This window comes from Erpetoichthys calabaricus, chromosome 12 (genome assembly GCF_900747795.2).
Source record: "Erpetoichthys calabaricus chromosome 12, fErpCal1.3, whole genome shotgun sequence".
NCBI classification, from domain to species: Eukaryota; Metazoa; Chordata; class Cladistia; order Polypteriformes; family Polypteridae; genus Erpetoichthys; species Erpetoichthys calabaricus.
In genome coordinates this window covers 37,148,797-37,162,731 of record NC_041405.2, presented here as the reverse complement: position 1 = coordinate 37,162,731, position 13,935 = coordinate 37,148,797, and the positions used below count along the sequence as shown (strand labels likewise).

The following is a 13,935-nucleotide window of genomic DNA, read 5'->3' as shown; positions in this document are numbered from 1 at the left end:
TTCCAACCCACTATATCCTAACACAGAGTCACGGGGATTTGCTGGAGCAAATCCCAGCCAACACAGGGCGCAAGGCAGGAACAAATCCCGGGCAGGGAGCCAGCCCACTGCAGGACAGTAGAGGTTCATCTTTCATTAATTTTTTTTATTCCCCTGGGGAACTATAAATGTGGATGTAACCATCAACAAAGACTGAGCCTTGCTGGAAACAATAGTCCATATCTGATGCCTGAGAGACACAAACATTGTCTACAATAAAAACTGAAGCTACCTTTCCTGCAGTCACAGTGGAAAATTCCAGAAAAATGTGAATCCCGCTGTTCTCAAAAAGAACTTCATTTTTTTTCTCTCTCTCTCTAATGTGGGATTAACACTTTTGGTTTTTATATAGTTTGTCAAATCTGTTGATGAAGGCTCTCGGATAACGTTTACCAGGCATTCAGTATATGCTTTCAGTTTCTACATATTCATTAATAACAGCAGCCAGGATTTTAAGAACAAACTGATGGGAAAATCTGAAGCATTTCTCCTGTCCACCTATTCTGGCATTTGTCTTCAGAATCTGCTAAACTATTACAAGCAATTTTACTTTCGAATTGCTAGAGCAGGGATCCTGTTTTCTGCAGTTTGCTTCTTCCAGGTTGTCAACACGTTTCACATCACTAATATGACCATCAGGCTAATTTATTCTACTCTCTATTTCACACTTCATATTTTCCAAACTCTTTTCCCGCTTTATGTCAAAGCATTTATTTAGGCAATTTACCTCATTCTTCATATCCTGATTTTTATTGTTCAAATCTTTATCTGCTCTTGGCATCAGGACTAGTGTTGTAGTAAAATTTTCATATGAAGGTGTCAAAGAGCTCCTAGCTGTATTTTTATTTTATAAGGAATACAAACATGATCTTATTCCTGGCCACACTTGCAGTCTACCACAAAATTATGCAAAATGCTGGAAGGTTACTTGGTACCAATAAAAGGAAATGCAAGCAAAAGCAGGTCATACGGTGTGCCCCTCTTTCACATGTAAATCACTCCTTTCATTCCTTTCTTCATTGATTGTATAGTATCACTTGTCTTAAGTACATAGAGTTAAAACTTTCATCCTTATTCATAAATATAATGTTCTTCGTCTGTTATGTACAAGGTTTCAAGTTAGTTCAATTTCACAAGTCGCACAATTTCTTCAATCAGATACATAATAATGACCAGTCCATTCAATACTTGTGTTCTTAAAATTCATGACTGATTTGACATTGCCTTCTCAGAGTCCTCTTACTTCACCAGAAACAGTCAGATGCAGTTCATTGTTGTGAAGTTCAAAGTCAGTTTATCAAAGGGGGTGCATCAGCTCCAGTCCATAAGCTGATCACTGCACATGAAAGTATAATCAGTAGAACAGAAGACAAAGGAATATCAGAAAACCTTTTAAGGGCACTTTAGTTTTTCCTGTCCAAGGCATTATTATTTTCCTTGGTCTAGGTTTTCTTCCAGAAGTGAACACCCATACTTTTTCTTCTTGTTCTGCCTTCAATTACTGAATGCTCACAATGTAAGCTTTGCTGGCTGATTTCACACAAAGGCACTCTCTCAGTTATTACAAGTTCTTCCTTATTAAATTTTAAAGTTTTACTTGCCATGTATAAGATCTAGTTCCGAATTACCCTTAAATTAGTGCTTTCATATCTACCATTGACTCTTACCACTCTCTTGGCCCATTGACCTGTTTTCCCCAACCCTATCACCTGTGAAAGTACTAACAGTATGTGAACCTATTCAGGTGTTCATCATTAGCCCTGAAACGGTCAATGAGGGCTCACCATGGTAGACCGACACCCCCCCCCCCCCCCACATTTTGATGTCTTAAAAAAGGTGCAAACCCAACCAGCATATCATTTCTTAACTTAAACAAAGCTTGTTCCAAAATTCAGTTTCATAATCTATTCTTTCAACAGTCTATTAATTCTCTCAAGTAGAAGAAGAAGAAGATAGTGTGGGATGTGTAAAGTTCATTGGATCTCCTGCTTCTCCAGTATTCCCATACTTTACTTCAAGCGTAGTATGGCCCTTGATCCTTTACTGTAAGTGGAGTTAATGGGGCGGTCAGGGTGTCTTGGATGCACTATGTTACTAAAATAAGTCTCAAAAAAAATGGTCTTTTTTTCTTCAAAACAAAATTTTAAGGCCACAGCTAATGTAAATATGATAATCAATTAATATGATAATTAAATCCAGCCTGCCCTAAACAGCTCTTAAAACAGACAGTGAAACACTCTGTATCATTTCAATTACTGATTGGTTTACTGCTTCAATTTTATCATGAGACAAGTTATTTCAGCTTGTATATTTTATGCATAGTATTTTCCCCTTTTACACATCTGATAGTTGGCAAACAGATTCTTGGTAGTCAGTGCAAGCGACTGAAATGGCGCATATATGTGGATTACTCCTGAATTTACTGTCTGCACAAACAGTGACGTGGTGGTCTGTGCAAATTTCTTTCACACATCACAAACAAACCTGTTACAATATATTTCAAAAACAAAATGTGATATCCGTCTCTTTGATGAACCAAATAAAAAACAAATGTAAAAGTTCTGACTTAAAAATCAGTTAACTAAGTCACTGATTGCACAGGAGTATTATGCCATGTGTATAATTTTTAACTATTTAGTGCGATTGCGTTGGTTTGGACATGTGCAGCGGAGAGATGCTGGGTGTACTGGGAGAAGGATGCTAAGGATAGAGCTGCCAGGCAAGAGGAAAATAGGAAGACCTAAGATAAGGTTTATGGATGTGGTGAGAGAGGACATGCAGGTGAAGGGTGTAACAGAGCAAGATTCAGAGGACAGAAAGATATGGAAGAAGATGATCCGCTGTGGCAACCCCTAACGGGAGCAGCCGAAAGAAGAAGAAGAAAAAAGCAAAGTGATCTTTTTGCCACAATTACAATAACCAGACAAACTTAAAAAGCAATGTTTTTTGTCATTTTAATATTGCAAACAGTGTTTGATACTTTTTTTGGAATTTCAAAGTTTTCAATGTGTTAATGTTACTTATTTACTTTATATTACAACTTTAATATTACAAACAATTTACGATATTTGACTTGCGATGTGATGTAAGTATGCAGCAGCAGGATATTGGCAACACTTTTTTATGGCTTTTCTGCTCCCCCTTCCTCAGGCCTAAATGTCAAACTCCACTCATGCTTTTTACATTCTATCTAAAATCCCAAGCACTTGAGCATCTGAGTTCATTAAGTGTGACATTTTATTTACCTTTGGTGGATGGAGAGGCTTGTAACAGTCCAGAGCAAGTATCAGCTCCACTCAAGACATATTGAAGTTTTCTTCATGAAGCAACCCAGTGGCCTTTGTCTGCAGCTGCAGCCGAATCTCCATGACAAGCTGGTTGTGACTTGATAGAGTCAGAGTCGAACGTCTGGGTCTACATGGAAGGTCTTAGTGTGAAGATGGGGTATGTGGGAGGAAAACTGGAATTGAAAAAAAACGTGAAGCCATGTGAAGAATGTGCAAACTTCACACAGACAACAAATGGGTGTGACATTTGAACTCAGGACATTAGATCTGTGAGGCAGCAGTGCTAACTGCTGTGCGGCTTCAGGCTAATTAACATTGCTAAAACTTCCCATAAAGATATTTGTGAACAGTTGCGTAAGCTTTCAATGGACTAAATGTCAGTATAACACAGCTTTATGTGCATAGACTGTTCAAATTTAAATTGACGAGATTAAAAGCTCACTTCCAGCATTTGTATTTTGAAGTGGAAAATTAATTGCTAAATATAAAATATATTCTAAGTATTAAAAATGAAGATATGTCTATTATATTAATTCACAGTGAAAGATCAGAAGGAAAAAAGAGAAAGCAGTCAATTCATAACTTGTAACGAATGATGACTCTTAGTTTCCAGCCGGCATGAAAGCAGTTGTTCTTTCACCTTTGTATCTTTCAAGTGGTGGTGCAGGTGTGTTCCTCAGTTACTTCAGACATCCAGGAGCTTATCATTCAGCACAAACAATAGGAACCAACATGCAAACGATATTTTTGGAAACCTGATAATAGGTGATGAAATCATAATAAAACATAATAAAATGCTGAATATGCTATTTTCCCTAAAGGAAATAACTATTTATAGTTAATATTTTCCAGTTGTTATCTAAATCCTGCTGCTAAATTTAAATAAAAAAAAGTTTTCCACTTTTAAAAAGCATGAAATAAAGGTAATATTAAGTGGTTAAAAACTGCTTTGAAAATCTAATACAGGTATTATTTTGTTAAGGATAATTTAATGGGATATGAAGGGTTAGGGATTACAGTTTTTTACATACTGTATGTGCAGCTAATTGTGCACAAGCATGTCTGTGCAAGAATGGGATGAGCTCTTAAAATGCTATTTATAAAGTTAAAAATCTACTGTGAATTAAAAAAAGCAATTGTTAGTGTAACTGTTTTTTTTTATTTGGATATACCAGTTCTTATATAGTACAGACGAGAAAATAAGTTATTGAAAGTAGTATGTGAAAATTATATAAAGTTTAAACATTGATGTAGATTACTGGCCACTCAACAGAGTCAGTTTTAAAGCTATTTATCTTGGCATAAGTGTGTAGTTGTTTGTGAGAACACTACATACCATCAGGATAAGTACAAATAAACATTGATTACAATAAGAAGTAACAGGCATGTCTTGTGTTTTTAAAATAAGTCAGTATTTTTATAGTCTGTTTTGGAATGTAAAACTAAGGCAATTCATTTTTTGGTATTATTTTTTCAAACAGTTCTGGGGTCAATTCTTCCAAGCTTCTTGTAGGATTTGCTTTAACTGAACATTGGGCTTTGGCTGCTTTTTATTCATTTGCAGGCCCAAATAATCTCAAACAACTGAATTTATGTTGAGGTCGGGCCAGTCTAATACTGTTAGTGTCGCAGATGTCCACTCCGACTATGTCTTAATTGTGTCTGTGCTATGTTTGGGATTGTTATTGTGCTGAATAATAAAGTTTTTCTGAAAGTACAGTATGATAAATTGAAATCTGTTCTTTTTTCTCAGCAGTCATCATTCCATAACTTTGACCCAATCTCTGCACTTTTAGCTAAAATTCCCCCTCCATTCCCTGCTCCTGCCATCACCAAACAATGGAAAGCTGTCATGGAGCTTCACAGACTAGACTAGAGACTAGCATCAGCATCCATCTCACTAGCACATCTGGTGTACTGGAGTTTTTCTGAACTAAAGATTGGCAGTGACTTTTTGCCATGGCTCATCACTCCTTGCTTTATGATCTTTCATGCAATATCCTCTGCTTGTTGCCATTCCACAAGAATGGTTTCGTAGCCATAATATGACCAATTCTTTTACAACCGCTGAATCATGTACCTTGGTGCCTGAGCAAGCACTTTCCTGGATTTCCTTTCGTCTCTTAAGTGTGTGACCCTTGGGTACTGGTCAGTAAATGCAGACAGGTCACACTGCACAACAAAGTTTTTGCTTCTTGAACACTGTTGGGTATTTCTTATAGATATTTGGGTGCTGATCAAGAATATCAAATCAAAATTTACCCATCACGTACCGTTTCAGTTTTGTCATGATTTTTTCTTATATTTGTATCCAAACATTTTCGCTCCTGTAAGTGACTTATCAACAATGGTTTGTACAGCATGGAATCAGGCCAGGTTGGAAGCTGTTCTGTGGAAGTTGACATCCTGGGCAGGTCTGAACGAGCTTGACGCTGTCTCAGCATGCTATAAAGGTGGCTTGCATACACCAATCCTGCTCATTTGGTTAATATAGATAGTCAGTGTGTGTGTATAGTATCAGTATAGTAAAGTATAGTATCTGTAGCAATATAACAGTAAGTAAGCTTGATGCTATAGATGTTTTGGTGTTAGGCGATATGTCTCGTCAATGTCGTAACAGCCGTAATACATTCTGCTATATCTGTGGCGAATATATACTTGTGCCTCAGAGATGCTGGATGACTGCTTTTGTGAAGAAAGCTTATCATCTGTATTTCGGCTGCAAAATTGGTGATCAAGACAAGGAATGGGCGCCTCACATTTGCTGTCCGACATGTGCTGTCAGTCTGAGCCTGGGTCAGAGGCACTCGAAAGACGATGCCGTTTGCTGTTCCGATGATATGGCGAGAACAGAAAGACTATGTGACGGTCAGTTACTTCTGTTTGACTAATGTGTCTGGTTTCTCTGCCAAAAACAAGAAGTCAATTGAATATCCTAATCTGCCTTCTGCAATGAGACCCGTGCCACATGACGACAGTCTTCCAATTCTGAAACCACCAGAGGATTGGACCTTAGATGAACCAGATGAAGAAACTGAAATGCAGGGTACTGACAGTGACATTGACCCGGATTTTGAACTGTGCTCATCAGGCGATCCACATAAGAATTGAACAATTTGGTCAGAGATTTGGGTCTGTCAAAAGCAAAAGCCGAGCTGCTGGATTTGAGACTGCAGGAATGGTGTTTTCTGTCACCAAGTACGAAAATTTCTGTGTTTCGAGACTGACATCATGATGTAACCACATTTTTTGCACAAGTTGACAGTCTCTGTTTTTGTTGTGACATTGAAGGATTGTTCTCAGCCTTGAGTTGTGATCACAACCCAGAAGAGTGGCGTCTCTTTATTGATTCATCAATGTTAAGCCTGAAAGCTGTTCTGCTACACAATGGCAACGTTTATTCTTCAGTACCTGTTGGCTATGCAGCACACATGAAAGAAACGTATGAGAATATGGAACTGTTGCTGAAGCACGTCCAGTATAGCAGGAACAACTGGAATATCTGTGGAGATCTTAAAGTTGTTGCTCTGTTACTAGGACTGCAGCTCAGCTATACAAAGTACTGTTGTTTCATCTGTAAATGGGACAGCCGTGCCAAAGAGTCACACTATTCTTGACAGAACTGGCCACTCCATAAAAAGTTAGTTCCAGGATAGAAAAATGTGGCACATGATTCGCTTGTCAACCCGGCAAAGATATTTTTGCTTCCTCTTCACATAAATCTGGGACTCATGAAGAATTTAATGAAATCACTGAACAAGGAAGGCGAAGGTTTTCATTATTTAAGACAAATCTTCCCAAGAATAACTGACACCAAGATCAAAGAGGGCATTTTTGTTGGCCCCCAGATCAGACATGTTATGAGTGACAAACGGTTTGAAGATCGGTTAGTTGGGCCGGAAAAAATTGATTGGAAAGCCTTCAAAGATGATGTTGACAATTTTCTGGGCAATTACAGAGCCCCAAACTACATTCAGCTGGTAGACAAACTTCTCAAAGCATTCAAGACAATGAAGTGCAACATGTCACTCAAGATTCATTTCCTCCACTTACACTTGGACTTCTTCCCCGCAAATCTTGGTGCTGTCAGTGACGAACACTGTGAAAGGTTTCACCAGGACATTGCTACGATGGAGAAACGATACCAGGGCAACGGGAATCCGTCAGTGCTTGCTGACTACTGTTGGACACTGCAACGTGATGCACCAGACATTGAATACAAAAGAAAATCAGGAGCAAAACACTTTTAATTCTGTTGAATTTAATAGCTTATGCGAAACATAAACGTGACTAAATCCATTATTGTCAGTAAACATATAAATGTCTATTTCTCAGAGTTCCTACATGATGCAGTAAAACCAAAACTATATTTGTGCATACCCAGTAGATACCTGTCACAATCAGCAAAAACTTTTCAGGAAGCAAGACTTTTCAAAAAAATTGTTGTGCGGTGTCATTGGTTATTTCACTGCATTTTTTTGTCTTCAATTTGCCCAGTTTTTGATCTTTCACCTATATCACATCTCCATCTGACAACTTGGGTGAAATAGCTTGAAAATCCAGTCTGGTGGAGTTTTATCACTCGCTACTATAGCCTTGCTAATAAAAATCTATTGTTTTATGTCTGTCAAAGCATGTTAGCTTAACCATTTCCAAATCTCAGCTTGAGACATTTGGAGTTACCATTCAACATACTCATTTATTTCTTACCAATAATGGAGCACTGCACAATAATGTGCAGTGAATACACTTGACTTGAGCATTCATAGTTTTCAGACTCTTTCTCTGTACGTTTAGCATTCATTTGCTCAGAGGTTGATGCGCTTGCTGCTTCCTGAGCAGCTCTTCTTTTCTCCACCCTAGCAGCCCACTTCTTCTCTTCTTTCATCAACATCGTTTCGTGTTAAAACTGGCTAAGTCAGTTTTTGTGTTGCAATTACTTCGTACATTCTCCTTAATTTTTCACTTAAGCTGGAACTTAAATCTTTAATTTGCATCAAGAATGATTTAGGATATGAAGAGTTAGGGGAAGTGACAGCGAAGGTGGTAGGAATGAGAATGGCGCCCGTACGGCTGCGCCGCACAGCCGCCCTGCTGGCCACTGCCAAGAGTTGATTCTACAATAAAATAAAATAAAAATAAAAAGAGGAATAACCTTGGAGGTCAGTCATCACCCTGAAAGCGGATAGTAGATGTCACGTAGTATATGTGTACCAAATTTCAGGTCAATAGTTCAAACGGTTTGCGAGCTACAGGTGATTTAAAATCCTGGACAAACAAACAAACAGCCACAGTAGCTTATTATATAAGAAGATATTACATGCCAATAGTGCGCTTGATTCGGCTAATCCTTATCTTGTTATCTGAGTCAGGTTTTATGGAATTGAACAATTATATGAAAACGGCAAAGCAGTGGGTCTACGTGGAGTGGTGTTGGAAATGTTGAATTGTTGACAGACTGGTGCAACTTAATCGCATGTGAAGGGGGAATTCCTGGAGACTGAAAAAGAAGTGTGTTTATTCTAGTATAAAAAGAAAAGTGTGATCCACTGGAGGAGGTAATGAATGAGAAAGCATTAGAGAAAAGTATCAGCAATCAAGTAAAAGTTAACAAAATGCAGTCTGGTTTAATGAGTGGGAAGGGAAGAACACGTGTAATTTTTTGTTTTTCAAAATGTCAAGGCAAATGCTGGAAAAGCATCAGGAAAAGAGAAGAAGGTTCATTCCTATTTGTAGAGCTATAGAAGGCATTTTACAGGTGCTGTGAGATGTGGTGTTGAAGGCATTGAGAAATTCAGTGTGAATGAATGGTTAGTGTCTTTGTATGAGGAAACAGGCATGATGGTCAGGACAGCAGAAGGGGATCATGAGAGTTATGAGGCAGAGATGGGGTCACACCAGTGTTTTTTACATGGGCAATCAAGATGTGGGTGCATAAATGACGTAGTGATGTGAAGAATAATTAGCATGTGGTTTATTCAACTTTTTATTTGCTAAAAAGTGTGCAAGAGGGGTGCAAAACGCTGATGTGTGCAAATGTAAATGTTAGCAGTGGACTCGGTTAGGTGAAAGTAGTGACATTCTGCTACTTAGATTACATTCTGAGTACCAATGGAAGTAAGAGCCCAACAGTATTTGCTGGGGTGAGAGGTGCATAGAGGAGGTTCTGGGAGCGGTCTCCTAGTCTGATCTCTAAATGAGCCTCTCTGGCATTGAATTGAAACATTTATGGAGGCTATGTGAGGAGTAACACGTTCTATAGGTGTGAATCATGGCTGATGAATGCAAAGCATGAAGCAAAGTAATAAGAATAATCATGCAAATGTGTGGAGCATCACAGAGTGAGGGGAAGATGAAATGCTAAGTACTGAAGAGAAAGACTTCTGTGGTGTAGAGGTGAGGTGTTGGGTGTTAGTAGAAACAACTGGTTTGAGTATGTGAAGTGAAAGGCAGAAGATGACTGGGTGAAGAGGTGCACCAATATGGAGAATCATGGGGATGAGACACCATGCGTGGCCAAAAGAGAGATAGTTGGAAGTCATGTAAGGGGATATGAGAAAGTGTGTGCCTCACTTCAAAGGCAAATGGCTAGCCTGGATAAACTAGGTGATGATGATGATTTTGATATTTTTAAAAAGTTGAAAAAGTAAATAAGCACTTATTGCTCTGCAATCACTTTTCAGCTCCTTCCACACAATCCTGGCTAGACAGAAGTGAGGTTAGGGCCTTCCTATTATAATGAACTCACCCTTACCCTTACATGTACTGGAAAACCATCTAGTGCTTGTTCTCAGGTTTCACCTACTTGCTGTATTGCTGACAGCTTCCATCTTAACTCCTTGTGACTGTAAAAATGCAAATAGCAAACGTCTCCGGACTGAGGGAACCAACAATTAAACTGTTAAGCAAAATCAACCTTTACTCAAATGTCTTATTGATATCATAGTTTATATTTATGCAATTATTTCTGAAATGGATGTAGTACATTGTACATAGTAAAGGGAAAACTGTTCAACCAAGATCCTTGGGAAAGTAGGCAGGGCCCTGAAGGATCCATATATATTAGTTTTGTTAATACTTTAGTTTTGGATACTACACTGACATAGTGGGATAGATTGCAGAACTTCTTTACACATTTATAAAAAAAAACACATGAACAATAATTATCTGAATTATTTGTTGATTCATTGCACCGCTGTTTCTTTTGTAATGTAATGTTTTTTGTTATGTTCTGTTTCTTGTTTAATTATGTTAAATAGTTTTTTGATTATTTTCCTCTTTTGTTGTATCTTTGCTTATGTACAGTATTTTTTTTTATTTAAACTAGGGGGCTTAGCTCGCCAACCTCCCCGCCTACACTACACGCCAGGCACTTCGCGTCCCTGTTGCTCACGTATGTGGATTTCACTTTCACCAAACAACAAATCTTTTATTTCTCGTGGATACGCCTCTTCATTGGGAAGAAACTCTACTTTTCCATAATGGCAACACGACTTAGATGATCTACAAGTCTCCGACTTATACTTTAAAGCCAAACAATATCTACATACTTCTGTCATATCAGCTATGTCCATATATTCAATCTCTTTTCACTGTTTCGTTATTTCACCGAGTAATAATTTCCATTTGTCAGCGCTAATGTGATCTTTACTAATCATTTTTTTTGAGACTTTCGAATTTTAGTACTTTCATAATCTCTAACCTGCTCTGCATGTGTATCGCACCAACGTTTTTGAACCTCTTTAAGACATTTTACTTTCTCTTCTACTCTTTGTCTTTTATTTCTGACCCCGTTGGGAGCTGAGAGTGCAGGAATTGTATCTAACAATAGCATTCGCACGAATGAGAAGTGATTGGACCGTGGGCGTAGTTGTAAACGTTTGATTGGAGTGCAGAACTTGTCAAAAATCTCTTGGCAAAAAGTCTCATCTTGTGGGACCTGAAATTATCTCCAAGAAAGTCTCATCCCAGGATTTCCTTTTATAATAGAGAGATAAGATTTTCATATTAATCTAAGGTGTTTTGTACCTCTCAATTGAGGTTAAATATTTAATAATTAAGGCAATTATGGGATCCCAGATACCACAAATGAGAGAAAGATAATGTTCTTGATTTATTAATCAGAGAATCAAAAATGTTGTATTCTAGCCCTGTGCTGTTGATCTTAACCCCTTGATGCCTGAATTTATTTACAATTATATAAAAAAATTAATTATTTGTGTTTTTGCTGTCAAATAGATGCTAAATTAAGTGGAGATTGTTAATTTGAATATAGCACATATATTAAATATAAATTTAGGTATGATGCAATTTAGCGACATTAAGCATAATTGGGTATAATAGTAATTAAACAAATTTTCCACTCTCAGGTATGTGGATTATTTTATTGATGCTGTTATCGATCAATTCCTCCAGTCAACAATTCAAACTACAAAAATTTTCCACAAATCAGTAGAATGTCATGAATTTAACAAAAAGTCACATGAGGAGAAACAGTCTTACTCATGGAATTCTCGAAAGCAGTTGTTGTTCTTGTTGAGGCACAAATGAACATTGCACTTTGAACATTTGATTACAGTCTGGCCCTTACAATTTGGGCGTTTGCAGCGTTGCCGTCCACTTTCAACCACTGGCCAGTGACCCACAGCATGTGAACGGACTTCCAGTGTTGGAATAGCCTTAGCTGGACCTCAATGTTTCTTCTTTTCGAAATCCCTTTCAACATCAGATGAAGGCCGCCCCCTCTTCTTCCTTGACATATCCTTGCCTTGCATGCAGAGTGCCTGTGCAATTGATGTTCTAAAAGCTAGCAAATCCTTCTGCTTCTTTCTTGGTACATCCAGTGAATCACAATTACGTCGATACAACAACCAGCTATTTACAATGACCATATCAACAAAATGAAAAAAGAGCCTATGATAGTACTTTTTTGACCTTATGTGGATGCGATAATATGCAATTAGTGCATCAAGAGCATCAACGCCGCCCATGAACTTGTTGTACAGGCTGATGATGTTTGGGTATTCTATAGACACTTTCTTTTTTGACTTTCTATCCCATCTTTCTATGGTAGAAACAGGCTGGGCACTGGCAAAAGTGCTGGCAACGATCACCCCTCTATTATCAAACCATTTTACTGCTCTTATTTCTACATTGACTACAACAACCTTTTTCTCTTCAAATGTCCCTCTTCCCTTCTTCTTCATATCAGTGTCTACGCTGAAACTGCACCCTTGCAGGCAACTTTGCTGCACAGTCCCCAGGGCTGGTATTCCCTTGTTTGCAAGAGCAACAAACAAATCCAAGGAAGAAAACCAGTTGTCAAAATACAGCAAGTGATTGAGAGCACCACGAATAACTTGTGCAAGCTTTAGCACCATGTTTCCACTTGCACCAATGTTAGGTTCCCCAGGTACAGGATCTATTTTCCCTGCAAATATGTCAAATGAATGCACCAGGCCTTTTGTATCACAAAGCACAAAGATTTTGTATCCCCATTTGTATGGCTTCTTGGGGATATATTGCTTTAGACTAGATCTACCTTTGAATGGCACCATTTGCTCATCAATAGACAACATTTGATCTTGTGGGAGACCCTGAAATTTTGGGAGAAGTGAATCAATAATTGGCCTGATTTTGAAAAGCTTATCGTAATTTCCATCATTGTTGGCTGGCATGTTGCTGTTGTCATTGAAATGAATGAATTTTTTAATTTGTTCCCATCTGTCTCGGGATATCACATCAGCCACCTGTGCTACTCGACAGTCACTGGACCAGTACATTCTTGACCTTGGTAAATGTACAACACTCATGTACACTACAGTGCCAATAAACTGCTCCAATTCGTTTCGATCCAATCTGAGTGTCCTATTTGGATTTTTTTGCATGCAATACAGATTACTTTGTTCTGCAATACTATCCAAAAGATCAGCATCAAAAAAGTCTCGGAAATACTGAATGGGCAGTCTGATTTCATCAGCATCAGGAACAGCAGCTTGCCAAATTGGAATGTCCTTTGCAGAGTTCTGTTGTTGCACTGTCTTCCACACTGCCTTTTGCTGTGTTCTCCTTGCAGTAGCAGCTGGTCGCCTTCTTGCACCAGTAGCACTGGTGCTAGCAGGTGCATCATTATTGCTGTCAGAGTCTTCATCACTGCTGCTTTCATTGTCAGTACTCTCATTACCACTGCTTTCATCTTCAGAAACATCACCTTGTGATAATGGTGTAGGTATGTAGTCTTCATCGCTATCCTCACTGTCACTGAGACAGCTGTCATCACTTTCAACTGGTGGAACCCTGATTTGAAGTCCACCAGCTCGCTTCCCGTAGAAAGTTGATGTGTTCATTTAGTTCTGCCTCAAAATAAAGGGCAGAAATCGCATTTATATCTCAGTATGCAATATTTACATTAATTCTAGAAATTAACTAGGATCAAAATGCAAAGCATTTTAAATCTATGCGCAGGAATTCTAATTTCTACGATATTGCACCTAAATACAATATTATGCTTATGCAGCCGTTATTGCCGAATGCAGCGAAAACGTGACATAGCGAAAACGGCGTATAACTTCCGCAATTTTCGTCACGTGTAGTCTATTCTGATATGTCA

At 38.3% G+C, this 13,935-nt stretch overlaps 1 protein-coding gene across 1 annotated transcript; it reads right to left on the bottom strand.

Annotated features, from left to right (window-relative positions):
- Positions 1–12,016: 12,016 nt before the first annotated feature.
- On the bottom strand, positions 12,017–13,672 carry LOC114663065 (piggyBac transposable element-derived protein 3-like). The gene has a single exon (XM_028816834.1). The coding sequence runs from the start codon at positions 13,670–13,672 to the stop codon at positions 12,017–12,019; it is 1,656 nt and encodes a 551-aa protein (XP_028672667.1).
- Positions 13,673–13,935: the final 263 nt, after the last annotated feature.